The sequence below is a fragment of the Heloderma suspectum genome, chromosome 3 (assembly GCF_057233095.1).
Source record: "Heloderma suspectum isolate Gila_16-S chromosome 3, 16-S_ref, whole genome shotgun sequence".
Classification (NCBI taxonomy): domain Eukaryota; kingdom Metazoa; phylum Chordata; class Lepidosauria; order Squamata; family Helodermatidae; genus Heloderma; species Heloderma suspectum.
Genome location: NC_139460.1, coordinates 63,890,857 through 63,914,334, shown reverse-complemented (window position 1 = coordinate 63,914,334; position 23,478 = coordinate 63,890,857). Strand labels below are relative to the sequence as shown.

At 43.7% G+C, this 23,478-nt stretch overlaps 1 protein-coding gene across 1 annotated transcript in view; it reads right to left on the bottom strand.

Moving 5' to 3' along the window:
• The window catches only part of PTGFRN (prostaglandin F2 receptor inhibitor), a 136,704-nt gene that overhangs the window by 56,427 nt on the left and 56,799 nt on the right, over positions 1-23,478 (bottom strand). The window contains exon 5 of the mRNA XM_084843459.1: positions 22,796-23,221. Coding sequence (XP_084699585.1) covers positions 22,796-23,221 — 426 coding nt within the window. The remainder of the gene's footprint in view (positions 1-22,795; positions 23,222-23,478) is intronic.

The following is a 23,478-nucleotide window of genomic DNA, read 5'->3' as shown; positions in this document are numbered from 1 at the left end:
TGGAGAAAGCAAGAGAATTCCAGAAAAACATCTATTTCTGCTTCATTGACTACGCTAAAGCCTTTGATTGCGTGGATCACATCAAACTGTGGCAAATTCTTAAAGAGATTGGTGTACCAGACCACCTGACCTGTCTCCTGAGAAACCTGTACGAGGGTCAAGAAGCAACAGTAAGAACTGGACATGGAACAACCAATTGGTTCAAAATTGGAAAAGGAGTACGACAAGGCTGCATATTGTCACCCTGCTTATTTAATTTATATGCAGAGTACATCATGAGAAACGCCGGGTTGGATGAATCACAGGTCGGAATTAAGATTGCCGGGAGAATTATCAACATATAACTAGGGATGGCGGAGAATTTCTCCACGAATCTCGGGGAGGCCAAATGCCAACGCATTCGGCCCCCCGAAATTGGTGGTGAAATTCTCCGCCCCCCCCGCCCGCCCCCCCCCCGGATGGGACTTACCTCCCTCGAATGTCCCTCTCAGCGGCGGGTCCCGGCGGCGGTTCGGTGGCGGTTCATCGGGGGCAGCGGCCGGTCTTCCGACTGGCTGCCGCCGCCGCCGCCATTACAAAATAAAGTAAAAAAAACAAACAAACACGTGATAGGCTATGTAACGATTTACGTAGCCTATCACGGCTAGATTTCCAAAGTCAGCCGTGATAGGCTACGTAAATCGTTACGTAGCCTATCACGGGTGACTTTGGGGAAAAAAAAGCATGTACACAAATGGCAGCGCCCATGGGCGCCGCTATTTGCGTTCCTTATTTGGTACTGGGTAGTCTACGTAAAGATTTACGTAGACTATGGCGAAAATAAGGGCAACGTTATTTGCATTGCCCTTATTTTTGCCATAGTCGACGTAAATCTTTACGTAGACTACCTGGGACCAAATAAGGAACGCAAATGGCGGCGCCCATGGGTGCCGCCATTTGCGTACGCGCTTTTTTCTTTTCCTCCCCAAAGTCACCCATGATAGGCTACGTAACGATTTACATAGCCTATCACGGCTGACTTTAGAAATCTAGCTGTGATAGGCTACGTAAATCGTTACGTAGCCTATCACGGGTGTGTTGTTGTTGTTGTTTTTCACTTTTGTATTTTGCGGCCGGGGAGACGGGGCGCTTCTCCCCGGCCTGAATTTCGGCCGGGCGAGGCGGGGCGCCCCCCCCGCCTGAACTTCAGGGGGAGAACCGAAGCGCCTCCCCCCCACCGCGAAGCAAGCTGCCGTACCAGGTAAGTGCCTTTCGTACATCCCTACATATAACTAAGCAAACACTACGTCACCTTACTGTTATTCAGTTACTACAGTGCAGCTTTTTCTAACCTAGTGCCTGTTCCAGATGTGATGGACTGCAACTCCCATCATTCCCTGGCAGCATGGCCCTTAGGATGGGAGTTGCTGTACAATACATCTGGAAGAGTCACCAGGTTGGGGAAGGCTCCACTATAGTGGAAGGTAGAACTATACTTTGAGATCAATTTTATCTTTATAAAAAGCATTTCAAGTGTGATATTTCACATTTCATGCTATCTATCAAGTTGAGGCTGGTGTTAAGTGCTTTAATTGTGATCCAGAGACTATGAAGTGAAGTCTAAGATTAACTTTGATTTTTTTTGCTTAAAGCCCACATTCCTGAAAGATAATATACACTGTAACTAACTGGCATTGTTTCCAAGTCTCAACTACGCTATTGTGTAGAATAATCGCAGCATATTTTTGCTAGTGTACTTAGGGCACTGAATATTGACTCGAGGTGGAACAAACCAGAAGTATCTGATTACAGTGCTGTGGGTTTTGAACAAAGCTTCCAAGGGACTCACCTCAGAAAATCCCACATTACATGAGAACTGCTGCACTGTACAAAGTTTGAGGGTGACAGCCCCCTGTATAGCATGTTGTTGTTCAGTCGTTCAGTCGTGTCCGACTCTTCGTGACCCCATGGACCATAGCATGCCAGGCCTTCCTGTCCTCCGCTCTCTCCCGGAGTGTGCTCAAGTCCATATTCATTGCATCAGTGATGCTATCCAGCCATCTCATCCTCTGCCATCCCCTTCTTCTTTTGCCTTCAGTCTTTCCCAGCATCAGGGTCTTTTCAAGAGAGTTTTCCAGGGTCTTTTCCCTCTAGCATAATTGCTTTCTTTTCATATAAATTGCTTCCCCGATCCCCAAAATTAATGTTCTGTTAACATCCTTTTGTAGAAGATATTTTTGGTACTGCATTTCAGAAATACGAAGGCAAAAGATCTTTTAATTTTGGAATCAAACACAAGAGGATAGAGCAAGTTAAATTATTACTACTGATCTCTCATTTTCCTTGCCTTAAGTTGGTTCTTAAAACCAGTCATTCCAAGAATATTTAGACTGAGACTTCTTTCCAGATACTTTAATAGATGCCCCAATATACTGCTTCTTTTTTCTACCAGAAAAGATAGATAAGAACATGTTTTGCAGAATTCTTGGGGCAAAATAATTCTTTGCTCCCAGACTGCCTGTACAAGAAAGCACATAAGAGCCAGGACAGAGTGTTTGTTACTGCAAGACTTCTCCAAGTAGTCCCCAACGTATACTTGAATAGCCCAAGGAATACTATATGAGAGTAGCTAAGAACATGGAGGCCTGGTGTACTGGCAACTACAACCCACAATTACTTAAGACAATTTCCATAAGTTAGTCTATGAAGTGTTCCTCTGCATCACCCAGCTGCTCACTGATAGACTGGAAAGTAAACCACACAATCAGTGGATCCAGGAGATTTATATTCTCCTATACCAGCCTTCCCCAACCTGGTATCCTCTGGATTCACTGGACTACAACTCCCAGCATACCCCAGCCAGGCCAACTGCCAACATGGCTGGCTGGGGCATTCTGGGAGTTGTAGTCCAACACATTTGGAGGGAACCAGGTTGGGGAAGGCTATCCTATATTATAGAGCTTCTGCTGTGAACATTCTTTTGTCTTAAGTGTATTGCATTTTGGTGGCCAAATTTGCAAACAAGTTTAACATGTAGTGCTCATATAGAATGAACCTATGCTATGTGCACCATGCTGCATCATGACTGCCCGATATATTTTGGTTGCTGCATTACCTCCATTACAAAAAGATGCAATTGAGTGCTGTAGTCTGAATGGTATCAACAGTAATGCAAGCTCTGCATCTTCCCATGCCACACTATTCCTAGTTTAATTTTTAGTACTTCTGCTTCTTACCCTGTTGGATCTGCAGTTTCAGTGGTGCGCAGGAAACTTAACTGAACCCACAGCCTGAAGAAAGAAGTGGTAGATAAATATATTCTAGACTGAGAATTCAGAAGTATTAATCTCTTAGATGTTATATGCTGGAATCGTATACCTTGTTTCACTAGCATGCACACGACAATGAAACCATTCTGATTGTATTCCGCAAGTATATTTATAGCATCTCTACCTTCAAAAGAGGTCACAAACGCTATCCATACCTCTATCATCCTCCTATCGGATGAGCTCAGCTTAAGGCTGTACCACCACTCTCCCTACCAGCAAATTCAAGTGGGGGCTGGTGTTCTGTACCTAAATAGGGCAAACATGCACCGAGAGGGAGCATGCTAGCCCCTCCCCTTCATCGCATCCATTGGCCCCTCCTCATGGTGGGTGACTGTCTGAAAAGGAGAGCCTCCAGTATCCATGGAGGCTCTCTACATGAGCCAGAACACTGATTTTCATCTAGTGCACTCCTTCTCACCACATGTTTACACTGTTCAAGTACAGAATGCCTGAACAGGGCTCTTATATCTCTGGAATTGAATAAGTGTTATAATAAAATTTATTTTTAGGCACCAATCCATGGACTTTCTATCTGCTTTTACCTGTCCTGAGCTGGAAATCAAACCAGTTTCCCCCCATTACAGGATAAAGCTTCACCTTAACAAAAGTATCAGAGATCAGCAATGAAGGCAGCTGTTCATACTATCTTGGCTGGTTGATTCCTATCCCTCCTCCACTGCCCTTCTTAAAAACTCACCTTTGATGATCAAATGATATTAAATATGAATAAGAGATAGCAGAAGCTTGTCAGTAAAGAGCTACTGATTCTTGTCTCTGAAAGGCAGGCTTGTTCTTAAGAAGTACTCCTTGATTTGCCACTTACCTCTCAGTTTCCGTTTGTGATCGATCTCCTTACAAGAACTAAGTATCTATCTTCAACTTGTCAGTTGAGCACATTATTTTGCAATTAATGCAATCCACAGTGCTCCAGATACAACAGAACTACGCTTCAAAAACACTAAGTTCCACTCTACCAGATGCACAGTAGGGAAATGAAAACAGAAAATATTTCAGGGGTACAAGTTGTACTAGCTTCGTGGAATGGTGCAGAATCTTTATTTTGTTAAAAAGGCTACCTACCACAGGTCAGTTCCCAATATGAGGCTTACTAGCATACTGCTTTTTGGAAAATTCTTTTCAAGATAGCATTTAATCTTCATATTGCCTCCAAATATGGTTTCCGGAAGCCAAAGTTGGAGGGTTTTGTAATCTGTTTTTTAAAACAATGCAATTCTGTGTCAGATTTGCTTCTGAGTAAATATGCAGTGTTCAGTGAAACTTACTCCTAGGTAAGTATACATATGATTGCAGTCTAAATATTAGTCTGTTCTTTGGCTAGAATCCCTACTCCTATATTATATACAATGCCATAGTCCTGCTGCCTAGCTAATTTAGTTAGCAGAAAAATAAAATAAGAGCTTAAGAACTCTTAGCTGTCTACGTTTGGAACATTTCTTTAACATTCCTAGACAGCCAAATCCCCAAAACACAACCAAGGACTTCAGGGTAGCTGACTATCATGGGTGTTACATGGGATTGTATACACAACAGATTTATTAAAACATAAAAGAACTAGTATTCGGTGCTACTTTAACAAGCCTCAAGCTCCCGCACTTCGCCCCTCCCCCCCTCCAGCATGGCGAGGAACAGATCAGAAGTATTTGCTTCCATTTTCAAGTAACTGTGGTTTGTCATTATGGTTCATGTGTAACCCTATGACCAGATGAGAAGCACAACAACAGAATAGTTAAGAATTCTGTTCATGGAGCTGAATCTTTGCATAAACTGGATTTCAGTAACAAAGGCACTGCCTAATTTTCCTAATTCCATGGTAGCAGGGACCTTCTCCCCTTCATGGATCACTGCCTTGTTGTGGCGAAGGGGCTTGCGTAACTCAGTGAAGCCATAAGCTATGCCGTGCAGGGCCACCCAAGACGGACAGGTCATGGCAGAGAGTTCTGACAAAATGTGGTCCACTGGAGAAGGAAATGGCAACCCACTCCAGTATTCTTGCCAAGAAAACCCCATGGAACGTATCACAAGGCTAAAAGAGATGACGCCGGAAGATGAGCCCCTCAGGTCGGAAGGTGTCCAATATGCTACTGGGGAAGAGCAGAGGGTATTTCCAAGTAGCGCCAGAAAGAGTGAAGCGGCTGGGCCAAACCCGAAAGGACACTCAGCTGTGGATGTGTCTGGCGGTGAAAAGAAAATCCGATGCTGTAAAGAACAATATTGTTTAGGAACCTGGAATGTCAGATCAATGAATCAAGGTCAGCTGGAGGTGGTCAAACATGAGATGGCAAGATTGAACATCGACATCTTGGGAATCAGCGAACTCCAATGGACAGGCATGGGCGAATTTAATTCAGGTGACCATCATATCTACTATTGTGGGCAAGAATCCCTTAGAAGAAATGGAGTAGCACTCATAGTCAACAAAAGGGTGGGAAAAGCAGTACTGGGGTACAATCTTAAAAACGATAGAATGATCTCAGTACGAATCCAAGGCAAACCATTCAACATCACAGTAATTCAAGTCTATGCCCCAACCACTGAGGCCGAAGAAGCTGAGGTTGATTGGTTCTATGAAGACCTAAAACACCTTCTAGAACTAACACCAAAAAAAGATGTCCTCTTCATCAAAGGGGATTGGAATGCTAAAGTAGGAAGTCAGGAAATCACCGGGATAACAGGCAGGCATGGCCTTGGTGTACAAAATGAAGCAGGACAAAGGCTAATAGAGTTTTGCCAAGAGAACATGCTGATCATAGCAAACACTCTTTTCCAACAGCACAAGAGGCGACTCTACACATGGATGTCACCAGATAGTCAACATCGAAATCAGATTGATTATGTCCTTTGCAGCCAAAGATGGAGAAGCTCCATACAGTCAGTCAAAACAAGACCTGGAGCTGACTGTGGCTCAGATCATGAGCTGCTTCTTGCAAAATTTTGGCTTAAATTGAAGAACGTCGGGAAAACCACTAAACCGTTCAGGTATGACCTAAATCATATCCCTGATGAACATACAGTGGAGGTGAGGAATAGATTTCAGGGATTAGACCTGATAGACAGAGTGCCTGAGGAAATATGGACGGAGGTCCGTAACATGGTTCAGGAGGCAGCAACGAAATCCATCCCAAAGAAAAAGAAATGCAAGAAAGCAAAGTGGCTGTCTGATGAGGCTTTACAAGTAGCTGAGGAAACAAGGGAAGTGAAAAGCAAGGGAGAAAGGGGAAGATATACCCAACTGAATGCAGAGTTCCAGAGAATAGCAAGGAGAGACAAGAAGGCCTTCTTAAATGAACAATGCAAAGAAATCGAGGAAAACAACAGAATGGGAAAGACTAGAGATCTCTTCAAGAAAATTGGAGATATCAAGGGAACGTTTTGTGCAAAGACGGGCATGATAAAGGACAAAGAAGGCAGGGACCTAACAGAAGCAGATGAGATTAAGAAGAGGTGGCAAGAATACACAGAAGAACTATACAGAAAAGATCTGAATGCCCCTGATAGCCATGATAGTGCGGTCACTGAACTTGAGCCGGACATCCTAGAGAGTGAAGTCAAGTGGGCCTTAGGAAGCATTAGTAACAACAAAGCTAGGGGAGATGACAGTATTCCAGCCGAGCTATTTAAAATCCTAAAAGATGATGCTGTTAAAGTGCTGCATTCAATATGCCAACAAATCTGGAACACTCAACAGTGGCCACAAGACTGGAAAAGGTCAGTTTACATTCCAATTCCAAAGAAGGGCAACGCCAAAGAGTGTTCAAACTACCGCACCATTGCGCTCATTTCACATGCCAGCAAGGTGATGCTCAAAATCCTACAAGCTAAGCTTCAGCAGTATGCGAACCGAGAACTACCGGAAGTACAAGCTGGGTTTCGAAGAGGCAGAGGAACTAGAGATCAAATCGCCAACATTCGCTGCATCATGGAGAAAGCAAGAGAATTCCAGAAAAACGTCTATTTCTGCTTCATTGACTACGCTAAAGCCTTTGATTGTGTGGATCACAACAAACTGTGGCAAATTCTGAAAGTGATGGGAGTACCAGACCACCTTACCTGTCTCCTGAGAAACCTGTACGAGGGTCAAGAAGCAACAGTAAGAACCAGACATGGAACAACCGATTGGTTCAAAATTGGGAAAGGAGTACGACAAGGCTGCATATTGTCACCCTGCTTATTTAACTTATATGCAGAGTACATCATGAGAAATGCCGGGTTGGATGAATCAGAGGTCGGAATTAAGATTGCTGGGAGAATTATCAACAACCTCCGATATGCAGACGATACCACCCTCATGGCAGAAAGCGAAGAGGATCTCAAGAGCCTCTTGTTGAGGGTGAAAGAGGAGAGTGCAAAAGCTGGTTTGAAACTCAACATTAAAAAAACAAAGATCATGGCATCTGGCCCTATCACTTCCTGGCATATAGAAGGGGAAGAAATGGAAGCAGTGACAGATTTTACTTTCTTGGGCTCCAAGATCACCGCAGACGGTGACTGTAGCCATGAAATTAAAAGACGCTTGCTCCTTGGGAGGAAAGCTATGGCCAACCTAGACAGCATAGCAAGAAGCAGAGACATCACCTTGCCGACAAAGGTCCGTCTAATCAAAGCTATGGTTTTCCCAGTAGTAACGTATGGCTGTGAGAGCTGGACTATAAGGAAGGCTGAGCGCCGAAGAATTGATGCTTTCGAACTGTGGTGCTGGAGAAGACTCTTACGAGTCCCCTGGACTGCAAGGAGGTCAAATCAGTCCATCCTAAAGGAAATCAACCCTGACTGCTCATTGGAAGGACAGATAATGAAGCTGAAGCTCCAATATTTTGGCCACCTAATGCGAAGAGAAAACTCCCTGGAAAAGACCCTGATGCTGGGAAAGACTGAAGGCAAAAGGAAAAGGGGACGGCAGAGGATGAGATGGCTAGATAGCATCACGGATGCAATGAATATGAACTTGAGCACGCTCCAGGAGAGAGCGCAGGACAGGAAGGCCTGGCGTGCTATGGTCCATGGGGTCACGAAGAGTCGGACATGACTGAACGACTGAACAACAACAACAACAAGGGACCTTCTGCATATCAATGTCAGTGCAGGGGTGCAACATATGTAGGTAGCAGCCCTGCAGCCTTTACACACAACATTACAGTAACGCTTCTGGACACTCACAAATGAGTAACTATTCTCATGCAATGTCTCAAAAATGCTACAACCACTGCAAACATGTTTAAAGGAGCATGCATTTATCACATGCATGTGATACTGACAGCATAACATCAGATAATGCCAAATTTAGTTCTCTATCCTAGATGCAAATCTTCAGAATCAAGGGCTAAAAGGGTGTTTGGTCAAGATTTGCATTTTAACTAGCTGCCTGTTAAATCTTTTTGAAAACTGAGTACCATTGTCTCCGTATCTTCAATTTCCTTCACATATTCCCTGAAAGCACAGAGAATGTTGCAGATTAAGCTACCAACCGATAATAATTTTACACCACTGTGACATATTACAGCAGTCTTCCTCAACCTAGTGTTCTCCAGATATTTTGGAATACAACTCCCATCATCACTGACCACTAGCCATGCTAGCTCGGGCTGATGGGGGTATTTGTCCAAAATGTCTAGAGAACATCACATTGGAGAAGACTGCATTAAGGGATTGCTATCAAACCATTCTAGTTTAGAAAATATGTCAAACTTCATGAACAAACCAAGCATCAGGTAGAATATAAAAGGAAGAAAGGGACAAATAAGACTGGAGGACGTTGAACTGATTCTGGTAGGAATATCCATGGAGGAATTCTGAGTGAATATGCTTTCCCTCAAGAAAATACTTCCACTACCCACTCAACTAAACCAGCAATGTGAAAGACAAAAGGCAATGGAGAATGTAACTCTCCAGACTTCTGGTGGGAAGAATTCACCCACTGTGATACATATGGATGTCAGCAGAAGTTTATAAGATATGACAACGTTGGCTTTTGGGTGTTCACTAGGGCCCCTCATCCACTGGATATGTCAGATACACACTTGTAGATGGTGGCTCAAACTCAGGGTTTCTGGCACAAAAATGTTGTGAGGTTTTGAGAAGATACTAGACTCCGTGGTTCATTGATAACCTTCAAAAACTGGGATGTTCAGGGAGTGCCATAATTCTCTAATTCAAATATTTCAGCTTTCTTCAGCCATTGAGAAAGCAACACACATGACTGGGGACCACTGCATTTCTCCTGGGCAGAAGTCCAGTGGTATACTAGAGGAGCAGGACTGGAAGCATACACTGTCTGATTCAGACTTGGAACCTGGGTGAGTGGGCATCAGCAGCTAGGGAAACCCTTGTGGCCTTTTCTGAGAAGGAGTGATCCAGGTAGGCAACTGCACTGCCTTATTAGCAGCCAGAGCTCCAGACAGGACAGGCCCAAAGTCAAGATCTAGAAGGACAGTCTGTGTGCTATATGTAGTAAAAATGTTGGCATTAGATAGGAGAGACCTGGGTTCAAATCCCCACTCAGCCAAAGTTTTTAAAGATAAAATTTATCTTCAGGCTAACCTCCCTCTTCGGGATTGTTGTGTGGAGAGAAACAGGGGGCAGGGTGGGGGGAATGTTTACTGCCCTAGGCTACTTGGAAGAAGTGAGAGATAAAAACGCAATAAAAATAAAAGTTTTTAAAATATTTTTTATATAAACAGGATTTGAATGTAATCAACAAAGACTTGTGTCCAACACACACACACACACACACACACACTGCCTGAATCCCTGAACTGTAATCATTTGCAATCTTCGATAGAGTACAGATCACCACTGCAATGCTGCAGGCTAAACCAAGAGATACTATTTTCTTTTCAAGAAGTTGGAGGAAAGTAGTGGTCAACAGGGAGCAGGTTCCATTGTTGTTGTTCAGTCGTTAAGTTGTGTCCACTCTTTGTGACCCCATGGACCATAGCCCGCCAGGCCTTCCTGTCCTCCGCTCCCTCACGGAGTGTGCTCAAGTTCATATTCATTGCATCGGTGATACTATCTAGCCATCTCATCCTCTGCCGTCCCCTTCTCCTTTTGCCTTCGATCTTTTCCAGAATCAGGGTCTTTTCCAGGGAGTTTTCTCTTCGCATTAGGTGGCCAAAATATTTGAGCTTCAGCTTCAGTATCTGTCCCTCCAATGAGCACTCAGGGTTGATTTCCTTTAGGATGGACTGATTTGACCTCCTTGCAGTCCAGGGGACTCGTAAGAGTCTTCTCCAGCACCACAGTTCGAACGCATCAATTTTTCGGCGCTCACCCTTCCTTACAGTCCAGCTCCCACAGCCATACGTTACTACTGGGAAAACCATAGCTTTGATTAGACGGACCTTTGTCGGAAAGGTGATGTCTCTGCTTCTTACTATGCTGTCTAGGTTTGCCATAGCTCTCCCCCCAAGGAGCCAGCAACTTTTAATTTCATGGCTACAGTCACCGTCAGCGGTGATCTCGGAGCCCAAGAAAGTAAAATCTGTCACTGCTTCCATGTCTTCCCCTTCTATATGCCAGGAAGTGATGGGGCCAGATGCCATGGTCTTAGTTTTGTTAATGTTGAGTTTCAAACCAGCTTTTGCACTCTCCACTTTCACCCTCAACAAGAGGCTCTTGAGATACTCTTCGCTTTCTGCTATTATAGTGCTTTCGTCTGTGTATCTGAGGTTGTTGATAATTCTCCCAGCAATCTTAATTCCAAGCTGTGATTAATCCAACCTGGCATTTCTCATGATGTACTCTGCATATAAGTTAAATAAGCAGGGCGACAATATACAGCCTGCCACATAATCTACTTGGATGTCAACAGGAGGTCAGGGTTATCACAAATCTGGAGCTAAGCAGCATACTCTTGCTGCTGGTTATGTGTTCAAGTTATCTGCCCAAGGCCAAGAGTAGCTATGTTCAAGCTCTAGCCTGCACTGACTCATCTACTGAAGATGAAGATCACAATCAACAACCCTTAGGACAAGGGCTTAGGAGTTGCAACGCCTAGTAAAAACATCTGGATAGACCTATGTATTTCAGCTAAGCAGTTTCGTTTTAATGGATGTTTTGTTTCCACTGTTGTTGTTGTTCAGTCGTTAAGTCGTAAAAATTTAACTAATGCTGAGGCGGCACATGAGACCCACTTGAAAAAGAATTTGAAATGCAAAAAGCACCATTAAAAACAAAGGTGAACTGTCAAAATGCAGGCCCCCTCACTTTTTATACATCTGGTGAGATACAGAATTTCTAAAATATGAAGAAAGCTGCGATTACTAGAGGCTGGATGGTGGGGAATGATACCGCTGTCACCGCAGCCCCTTTCAGATCATGCAAATCTGCTCCAAAGGAGTGTAAACAGACTTCCACAGTACAACAACAACAAAATAGATGACCGTGCCTTTCACAAATAAGACTACATTTTAAGTCTGAGCAGCTATTACATTGTTTATGCTACATTTCTCTCCAGAGACTCAACAGCTAAAAACCCTCATCTGAGTGACAAGCAATTTGGCTTTTTTTTTTTAACATACCAAAAACAACCAATCCCCAACCCCCAGCTTCCATCTCTGTACAGAAGGAGGAAAACATTCTTAGCCTAAGTATGCCAGGCCAGATTTTAAAATGTGACATTTCTGCAGACAGCTGAAGGCATCCCTACATTTTTATATACAGACAAATACATTTGTGAACTTGTCTCACAGAAGCTCAATACAGGTCACATTTTCAGATAGCCAAACTATGTTTCAGAAATGAGGAATGTGCTGCAGTCCGCCATGTTCCTCTTCCCTCCTATAACTTGCTTTATCTGTAGTTTGCTATTTCAGTTGAATCAGCACTAGCTGTGGTTGTTGTTGTTCAGTCGTGTCTGACTCTTCATGACCCCATGGACCATAGCACACCAGACCTTCCAGTCCTGCGCTCTCTCCCCGAGTGTGCTCAAGTCCATATTCATTGCATCGGTGATGCTATCTAGCCATCTCATCCTCTGCCGTCCCCTTCTCCTTTTGCCTTCAATCTTTCCCAGCATCAGGGTCTTTTCCAGGGAGTTTTCTCTTCGCATTAGGTGGCCAAAATATTTGAGCTTCAGCTTCAGTATCTGTCCTTCCAATGAGCAGTCGGGGTTCATTTCCCTTAGGACTGACTGATCTGACCTCCTTGCAGTCCAGGGGACTTGAAAGAGTCTTCTCCAGCACCACAGTTCGAAAGCATCAATTCTTCGGTGCTCAGCCAAACAGTCCAGCTCTCACAGCCATACGTTGCTACTGGGAAAGCCATAGCTTTGATTTGAACCTTTGTCGGCAAGGTGATGTCTCTGCTTCTTACGATGCAGTCTAGGCTTGCCACTGCTTTCCTCCCAAGGAGCCAGCGACTTTTAATTTCATGGCTACAGTCACCGTCTGCGGTGATCTTGGAGCCCAAGAAAGTAAAATCTGTCACAGCTTCCATTTCTTCCACTTCCATATGCCAGGAAGTGATGGGGCCAGATGCCATGATCTTAGTTTTTTTAATGTTGAGTTTCAAACCAGCTTTTGCACTCTCCACTTTCACCCTCAACAAGAGGCTCTTTAGATACTCTTCGCTTTCTGCCATTAGGGTGGTACCGTCTGCGTATCTGAGGGTGTTGATAATTCTCCCAGCAATCTTAATTCCGACCTCTGATTCATCCAACCCGGCGTTTCTCATGATGTACTCTGCATATAAATTAAATAAGCAGGGCGACAATATACAGCCTTGTCGTACTCCTTTTCCAATTTTGAACCAATCGGTTGTTCCATGTCCAGTTCTTACTGTTGCTTCTTGACCCTCGTACAGGTTTCTCAGGAGACAGGTAAGGTGGTCTGGTACACCAATCTCTTTAAGAATTTGCCACAGTTTGTTGTGATCCACAGAATCAAAGGCTTTAGCGTAATCAATGAAGCAGAAATAGACGTTTTTCTGGAATTCTCTTGCTTTCTCCATGATCCAGCAAATGTTGGCGATTTGATCTCTAGTTCCTCTGCCTCTTCGAAACCCAGCTTGTACTTCCGGTAGTTCTTGGTTCACATACTGCTGAAGCCTAGCTTGTAGGATTTTGAGCATCACCTTGCTGGCATGTGAAATGAGCGCAACTGTACGGTAGTTCGAACACTCTTTGGCATTGCCCTTCTTTGGAATTGAAATGTAAACTGACCTTTTCCAGTCTTGTGGCCATTGTTGAGTGTTCCAAATTTGTTGGCATATTGAGTGCAGCACTTGAACAGCATCATCTTTTAGAATCTTAAATAGCTCAGCTGGAATACTGTCATCTCTGCTAGCTTTGTTGTTACTAATGCTTCCTAAGGCCCACTTGACTTCACTCTCGAGGATGTCTGGCTCAAGTTCAGTGAGTGCACTATCATGGCTATCTGGGACATTCAGATCTTTCCTGTATAGTTCTTCTGTGTATTCTTTCCACCTCTTCTTAATCTCATCTGCTTCTGTTAGGTCCCTGCCTTCTTTGTCCTTTATCATGCCTGTCCTTGCACAAAACGTTCCCTTGATATCTCCAATTTTCTTGAAGAGATCTCTAGTCTTTCCCATTCTATTGTTTTCTTTGATTTCTTTGCATTGTTCATTTAATTTTGCAACAAGAATTTTGCAAAATTATTTTAAAAATTATTAATTTTTTAAAAAAATATTTAATAAAAATTATTAATTTTGCAATAAGAAGCTCATGATCTGAGCCACAGTCAGCTCCGGGTCTTGTTTTTACTGACTGTATAGAGCTTCTCCATCTTTGGCTGCAAAGGACATAATCAATCTGATTTCGGTATTGACCATCTGGTGATGTCCATGTGTAGAGTCGCCTCTTGTGCTGTTGGAAAAGCGTGTTTGCTATGATCAGCGTGTTCTCTTGGCAAAACTCTATTAGCCTTTGTCCTGCTTCATTTTGTACACCAAGGCCATGCTTGCCTGTTATCCCGGTGATTTCTTGACTTCCTACTTTAGCATTCCAATCCCCTATGATGAAGAGGACATCTTTTTTTGGTGTTAATTCTAGAAGGTGTTGTAGGTCTTCATAGAACCGATCACCCTCAGCTTCTTCGGCCTCAGTGGTTGGGGCATAGACTTGAATTACTGTGACGTTGAATGGTTTGCCTTGGATTCGTACTGAGATCATTCTATCGTTTTTGAGATTGTACCCCAGTACTGCTTTTCCCACCCTTTTGTTGACTATGAGTGCTACTCCATTTCTTCTAAGGGATTCTTGCCCACAGTAGTAGATATAATGGTCACCTGAATTAAATTCGCCCATGCTTGTCCATTTTAGTTCTCTGATTCCCAAGATGTCGATGTTCAATCTTGCCATCTCATGTTTGACCACCTCCAGCTTACCTTGATTCATTGATCTGACATTCCAGGTTCCTAAACGATATTGTTCTTTACAGCATGGGATTTTCTTTTCACCACCAGACACATCCACAGCTGAGTGTCCTTTCGGCTTTGGCCCAGCCACTTCACTCTTTCTGGCACTACTTGGAAATTCCCTCTGCTCTTCCCCAGTAGTATATTGCACACCTTCCAACCTGAGGGGCTAATCTTCCGTCGTCAACTAAAATTTTCCAGAAACCATGGTCTGCAGTCTACAAAGACTTTACAGATTTTGCAGTTTTGTAAATAAAATTATAAATAGGAAGCAAATTACACAGCTCACTATTTAAATCAGACGTGTTACTTATGGATGTGGTATACACTTAATTCCCTTCAACAAATTGCAGACATGCACTGGCTTTTCCCTTCATTGAAGCCATCCTTCATTCTCCTACAGGTTTTGGGGTTCCAAATATTCACAGAACAAACCCTACAGGGAAACTTGAGCCACTACAGATATAAATGGGCCACCTTCTCACATATGAACCTGCCTGAGCACTTGGATAGGCCTGAGACTCTGACTCCATGTTTTTCTGCTGACAGGTGCATGGCAGGGCCTTTTTTGTCATTGTGCCTAGAATGGATGCTTGAGAAAGGTCCACCTGGCCCTGTTGCTGCTCCAGCAATTTGTTGTTGTTGTTCAGTCGTTCAGTCGTGTCCGACTCTTCGTGACCCCATGGACCATAGCATGCCAGGCCTTCCTGTCCTGCGCTCTCTCCCGGAGCGTGCTCAAGTTCATATTCATTGCATCCGTGATGCTATCTAGCCATCTCATCCTCTGCCGTCCCCTTCTCCTTTTGCCTTCAGTCTTTCCCAGCATCAGGGTCTTTTCCAGGGAGTTTTCTCTTCGCATTAGGTGGCCAAAATATTGGAGCTTCAGCTTCATTATCTGTCCTTCCAATGAGCACTCAGGGTTGATTTCCTTTAGGATGGACTGATTTGACCTCCTTGCAGTCCAGGGGACTCGTAAGAGTCTTCTCCAGCACCACAGTTCGAAAGCATCAATTCTTCGGCGCTCAGCCTTCCTTATAGTCCAGCTCTCACAGCCATACATTACTACTGGGAAAACCATAGCTTTGATTAGACGGACCTTTGTCGGCAAGGTGATGTCTCTGCTTCTTACTATGCTGTCTAGGTTGGCCACAGCTTTCCTCCCAAGGAGCAAGCGTCTTTTAATTTCATGGCTACAGTCACCGTCTGCGGTGATCTTGGAGCCCAAGAAAGTAAAATCTGTCACTGCTTCCATTTCTTCCCCTTCTATATGCCAGGAAGTGATAGGGCCAGATGCCATGATCTTCGTTTTTTTAATGTTGAGTTTCAAACCAGCTTTTGCACTCTCCTCTTTCACCCTCAACAAGAGGCTCTTGAGATCCTCTTCGCTTTCTGCCATGAGGGTGGTGTCGTCTGCATATCGGAGGTTGTTGATAATTCTCCCGGCAATCTTAATTCCGACCTCTGATTCATCCAACCCGGCATTTCTCATGATGTACTCTGCATATAAGTTAAATAAGCAGGGTGACAATATGCAGCCTTGTCGTACTCCTTTCCCAATTTTGAACCAATCGGTTGTTCCATGTCTGGTTCTTACTGTTGCTTCTTGACCCTCGTACAGGTTTCTCAGGAGACAGGTAAGGTGGTCTGGGCCTCCCATCACTTTCAGAATTTGCCACAGTTTGTTGTGATCCACACAATCAAAGGCTTTAGCGTAGTCAATGAAGCAGAAATAGACGTTTTTCTGGAATTCTCTTGCTTTCTCCATGATGCAGCGAATGTTGGCGATTTGATCTCTAGTTCCTCTGCCTCTTCGAAACCCAGCTTGTACTTCCGGTAGTTCTCGGTTCGCATACTGCTGAAGCCTAGCTTGTAGGATTTTGAGCATCACCTTGCTGGCATGTGAAATGAGCGCAATGGTGCGGTAGTTTGAACACTCTTTGGCGTTGCCCTTCTTTGGAATTGGAATGTAAACTGACCTTTTCCAGTCTTGTGGCCACTGTTGAGTGTTCCAGATTTGTTGGCATATTGAATGCAGCACTTGAACAGCATCATCTTTTAGGATTTTAAATAGCTCGGCTGGAATACTGTCATCTCCGCTAGCTTTGTTGCTACTAATGCTTCCTAAGGCCCACTTGACTTCACTCTCTAGGATGTCTGGCTCAAGTTCAGTGACTGCACTATCATGGCTATCAGGGACATTCAGATCTTTCCTGTAGAGTTCTTTTGTGTATTCTTGCCACCTCTTCTTAATCTCATCTGCTTCTGTTAGGTCCCTGCCTTCTTTGTCCTTTATCATGCCCGTCTTTGCATAAAACGTTCCCTTGAGATCTCCAATTTTCTTGAAGAGATCTCTAGTCTTTCCCATTCTGTTGTTTTCCTCGATTTTTTTGCATTGTTCATTTAAGAAGGCCTTCTTGTCTCTCCTTGCTATTCTCTGGAACTCTGCATTCAGTTGGGTATATCTTCCCCTTTCTCCCTTGCTTTTCGCTTCCCTTCTTTCCTCAGCTACTTGTAAAGCCTCATCAGACAGCCACTTGGCTTTCTTGCATTTCTTTTTCTTTGGGACGGATTTTGTTGCTGCTTCCTGAACAATGTTACGGACCTCCGTCCATATTTCCTCAGGCACTCTGTCTATCAGGTCTAATCCCTGAAATCTATTCCTCACCTCCACTGTATATTCATCAGGGATATGATTTAGGTCATACCTGAACGGTTTAGTGGTTTTCCCGACGTTCTTCAATTTAAGCCGAAATTTTGCAAGAAGCAGCTCATGATCTGAGCCACAGTCAGCTCCAGGTCTTGTTTTTACTGACTGTATGGAGCTTCTCCATCTTTGGCTGCAAAGGACATAATCAATCTGATTTCGATATTGACCATCTGGTGACGTCCATGTGTAGAGTCGCCTCTTGTGCTGTTGGAAAAGAGTGTTTGCTCCAGCAATGGCAGGCAGTAAACACTGTCCTGTTTCAGCAGGCCCTTCTGGATGCAGCTTTAAAATAAGATATTGTCTGCTGCTGTTTTGCTTTTTGATCTTGAATTGACTTCAAGATCAATTTTGATGCACTGTGGATTGCTGTGTGTTTTTATTGACCATTGTTAGCTCCCTTGATTATTATTATTATTATAGAAAGAAATGGTAAACATGCTGAAAATAAATTAAGCCAAAGTAGTTTACCTCAGTGTCTTTAGCCTGGATGTAAGCAGGTGACAGGTAAAAAGGAAGGTGCAGGGCAATGTAATCCACAGGAGAAAGTGAATAAAGAGCTTTCCTCCTGATCAACAGTACTGAGCAAATGAACACAGGCTGCAGGACATTAATAATAATATTGACTGGGGGAGGGGGAAAAACAGGAAAGAGGGATCCAAAGTATGGCTGGCATTTCACCTTCTGACTGAGACAGACTGTGAGAAGGATCAGAATAAACAACAACAACAACTCAAGGTCTTTTGGCATAGCAATATATATGGTACACATTATACAGTATCAAATGTATGAAAAATATAGCAGAAAACTAAGCAAAAGGTAAGTGGGGGTTTTTTTAAGCTTTGATTTGCACACCACACCTTTTCAGTCAGGCGCATATTCAGACAGTGATCGCCCATCCTTACTCTGCTTGCTTCTCCCTGCCTTCCACTCACCTTTCTCTACCACTGCAGCAGCCACACCACACATGGTGCACCCTAGCCTTAAAAAGCTACACATTCTTTGAGGGAGCAATTCTATGGCCACTAGATACTATCTAGAGGGCCATAGGACTTTTCGGTTTCTGGGAACTGAGGTTGGAGTCAGGACTCTGAATGTGGTTCCCCAAAACCGTGTTCCCCACCCCCTCCCCCTCAAAGCTGAGGTGGTTCTTTCTACACCAGCCTCTTCTCTGCACTCAGAAACAGAGTGCAGACAGGGTGACAAGGGGGCGTCCTGGGGGCGTGGCATCCACTAACTGAAGTATACATTGGAACTCACAGACCTTACTAATGTGACATTCGTGCCAGAAATGCCAACTCCATCTTTGGATTTTACAGTAAGCACTTCTACACTACTTCGCTTAGCTACTACACATGCATTAGCTAAGTGAACCACAGATAACTAACAGATTCCTTTTAGGCAGAACTAGAAGTTACAGGAGATACATGGATACTTCCGAAAACAGCCCCTGCCACTTCACTTGCAGGGAAACTTGGGAGTAGAATGACATTGACATCACATGTTTTCTATTTAGTAAACAATTCTGAAGAGAGAGAGAGAGAGAGAGAGAGAATGAATGAATGAGAGATGGGCTGTTATTTTCTAGTTCTGGCCTGTGTTACAGACAAACAAAATTGTGAACAAAGGCATAGGGAAGAGAAAACAGCAAGCAAAAGCTAAAGGAGGGCTGGGAAATCAGTAAAGCATGCTGCCTGAAGGGTACATAATGGACTTCAACAACAGAGGAACCAGGGAGATCTCACACCTTACCTGGCTACTAGGCACTTCCCAGGGAATTTTGCCTGACAAGAAACACTAATCAATAAGTGTAGCAGCCTTATTGTAACTTACCCCCCACACACACACATTTTACGGTCATCCTTTTTCCTCTTAGCGGGGGGCAGAGCACTCTGTCCCTCTTGTGCCAGCCCCTCTTATGAGTGAAAAGCAGGCAAATAAAACGTTTGTGCAACAGGCTGGTGGAAGAGACATGGAACCTCCCCCACCAGTCCGCTTGGTTTCTATACTAAGCGCATACGAAGAGGCTTCATCTCCTGCATGTCCAGCACAGAAATACAGCAAACTGGCAGTGGAGGGATGGAGCTATCTTTGAGTCTGCTGCCAGCCCACTTGATTTCTGTGCGGGAGAAGGGATTGTGGCCTCTTGCCATTTCCAGCATGGAAACACAGCAGGCCAGTGGAAGAAATTCTCTAGCTATGCCTGTCTGCACTGCTCTATTAGGAGTCAGATCTAGCAGTAAATTTCAGACTCTCAGATTTGCTGTTGGCATGCAGTCGTACTTTACCACACAATTCCTGTTAGGAAGCCTACGTCTTACCTACCACTTCATGAGGAATCAGCATGATAAGCTCCGAACACACACACAGCCTCAAAGACTCTGATGTATGTGGAACAGATAAATCTTTGCCTTCTAAGACAACATGAATTGTGAAACTTTCTCACCCTGATCAGTTGAAAGTGATCTGAATGTATGAAGATATATATACAGCTGCCTTACACTAAGTCAGACCCATTAGTCCACTTAGCCTAGCATAGTTGTGTGACTAGGAGCAGCCCAGGAACCCAAGATACCTGAACTGGAGATGACGGAAATGAGCCAGACCCTATGGAATAATGATATGCTCTGCTACTGAGCAATGGGTGCTAAACCTTGATCTCCAAATTTCTTTTCAGGAATTCACGTCACCAGACATTTGAATCAAATCAACTAAAAGAAGGGGGGGGGGGGAAGAGTTCCAAGCTGTGGATTCACTATTTGACACTTTTTAGATCCAAAGCCAGAATTTCTCAGTTCTTGTTGGTCCTTCTTCTACCAGTCCATTTATTACCAGACTAAATGAAGACACAGAGGAGATAGCTATACTGAAGACATGCTTCAACTGACTACATAGCAGAGACTAGATCAGATTTTTGGCACTAAGCAAAGACTCGCCCCATCCAGCCTTTGGGAAGGCTACAGCAAATTTAAATCTGTTTTCGCTCTTGGGCTTGCTTTTACTTCTTGATTTTATGTGACATCATACTTTTATCGTACTGTATTTTGTCTCTTTTTTAGTACTTCATAAAATTATTCTGTAGACACTACCCTGATAAAAATTTGTTACAGTGTAGCTTATTAATACAGTCTATAAATAAATAAATGAAACAAATTTCCAGTGGTTGGAGGTGAGTCTTGAGTGCCCTGCATAGCTCTTTGCCCCTCAGCATTACCAAAAAAACCAAAATAACATTATGTAAAGTAATGAAGTTTGCAGATTTCTACAATATAATGGAAATTGTGCAAACTTGCTCGGTTTGCATAGTTACTACGGTTCATAGATTTTAGCTTTTCTTAGTGCACAGAGCTCTGAGTTAATTCAACTCAACATTTGAAACTCTTATTCAGAGCATTTACTGGATACATTGTACAGCATCTTGCACACTCTTTAGGTTCATGGCAAACTGCTTCAACAACTGGATCATCACACACATATTCAAAGGATGTTGACAGAAAAAAGAAATCTACTGCTGCTACTACTACTAGTAGTGAATTTTATGAATTAGAGGTGCTATAATAAAGCAGCTTGATGCCCTCTGGATATGTTGGACTACAACTCCCATCATCTCCAGCCAGCCATGCTGCTTGGGGGATGCTAGGAGTTATAGTCCAACGTATCTGGAAGGCACCCGGTTGGGGAAAGCTGCTATAAAGTGCTTCACATAGTGAGTTTTCACTCTTACAACTAACTTGTGTAGCTAATCCCTGAATGTAAAAATGGGAATAGATGAACACTGATTCAGAGACAGCAACCTATCCAAAGCATTCACCAAGTCCACTGAGGAACTGGGACTCGAAACTCCAGCCGTTGATCATGTCAGTCCTCAAGTAAGCCTTTAGCATGGAACGCGAATCGCTGCTCCTGGTAAATAATACATCAAACAAAATCCTCATAAGGGTGATTGCGGGCAGCTCTTAAGTACATGGATTGGCAAGTATTATTTCAATTCTCCCATCCCTTTCAGACCAGACTTTAAGGGTACTTCAGTTTACTCTTGTCCATGCCAGGTCAACAGCTTTCAGAAATTAACGCAAGACTCTAGTTGTATGGTCTACATACAGTGAGCACAAGATGTTCCAGGAAAGAGGCATCTTGTTTTTAAAAGCATATTTCCCGCATTTCAAGTTTTGTGCTGGAATAACCAATCAAGAGTGTTGGCTGCTGTCTAGACACACCTTTCCACAGGATAAAAGGATAAAAATCAATTATATCTGATTTCCCTCATTCTAACTTGCTTACCAAGGCATTATTCTGGGACAAGTACTACCATCATGCCTCCACCCACCCCAACCTATAATTTTAAAAGTGTCTCTAGCATCCTGAATGTGAAAATAAGGCTTATGCATGCATAGGCTGTGTCTGATGAAGCCTCACAAGCAGCGGTGTAGTAGTAAATTTTGAAGTGCAAGTGCTCGTCATGACAGTCCCCACAGCCATGCTCCAAGGAGAGTCCAAAAATGCGGGTAGCTGTGTTGATCCATCTCTCTGTGTGCATTATGTATGTCTTTTGTAAAGCTAATGGGTCTTAAATACCAATTCAATCCCATGCTACCACAAAATTCAACAGGGATAGCTCACAGTAATATACTATTGCTGGCAAATCCATTTTTCCCCAGCTACTGTGAGGATTGCAGCTAAGGTCAGAGGGAACAGGGAAGCCTGAGGTGGCAGCAGATGACATCATCATCCCTGCTCATCAAAAAGTCCTGGCACTTCAACCCTGTGAGTGTTGGCTCCACTATGCCACTGCTCGCAAGAATTCAGTATAAACCTTTTGTGTAGGGGTTGGCAACTTCCGGCCCTCCAGACATTTTGGCCTACAACTCCCATGATTCCTCACCACTGGTTATGCTGGCTAGGGCTAGTGGAAGTTGCAGGCCAAACTAACTGCAGGGCCACAAGTTGCCCATCTCTGTGTGCCTTGCACAACTCCTTACACCATCACCAGCTCCCCTAACCCCGAGGCTACTATTTCCTCCAAACTCTGGACCTCCTCTTCAGATACATTTGAAGCCATGAAGTGCTTAAAGGGATGGGGTCTTCTGGTGTTATTATATCTCCTCAAAGTTTCCTCTAAAGTATTTCTGGCCCAGGGCTCCTAGCAACCTTAGCCTAGCTTGATCATTGGTTGTGCTATTATTCTTACTGAGTATTCCTAAATTGCACCATGCTGTTTGTTCCCATCATTAGCCACTTCCATCCACTTCTTTCAAAAAATGGCTATGGCAGATGCATATACTTTTATCAAGATCGTTTAGAATTTTTCCATCTGAGTGTGTGTACTGAAGCAAGCCACTGAGTCACCAGCAACTTGCATTACAAGTTTTAAAGTCAGACTGTGCAAAATTCCTACCTTGTGGAGACCATAAAATGCTTACAGGCGTGGAAGCCACATCCTTGATCTTTATCCAGCTGTTGTTGCGCTGCTGGCTCCATGAAGAAATTACACAATAATACTGTCCTCTATCTGCTTCAGAGGTCCACTGGATTCGTAAGCGGAAGGTATCCACGCTTGGCTTAGAGAAAATAATTCCCCCATTCTGGGCTCGTTGTTTGTTTCTATCCCCAACTACCAGTGTCCAGTCTGCATCCATGGTGGCAAGAAGTTCATCTTTCACCACTTCATCACTGCGCGTGGGCAATCTGTAATACCAGGCCGCCGTGTAACGTATGTTTGCTTCCATGTTCTGTGCCTCCATAATCCTACATTCCAGTTCTGTGGGATCCTCTGAATATGTGGGTGTTTTAGATGCAGTCAGAAACACATGGTAATTTGGCTCTGTGTAGGATTTGGAAAAGCAGGAAGTAAGTCAAGGAAACAAGTTAAAAGCATGACATAAAGACTAGTTCAGACTATATGTCAAATTTTCACATAAATATCATTTCACAGTTGCAAAATTCCTTCAGTACCCTGCCAGTCATGACATGGATGTGGAATTTACCATTAGCTGGTGACTGTGGACACTGTAATTCCATAAAGCAGGAGTAGGCAATTTGTGGCCCTCCAGATGTTTTGACCTATAACTCCCATGATTC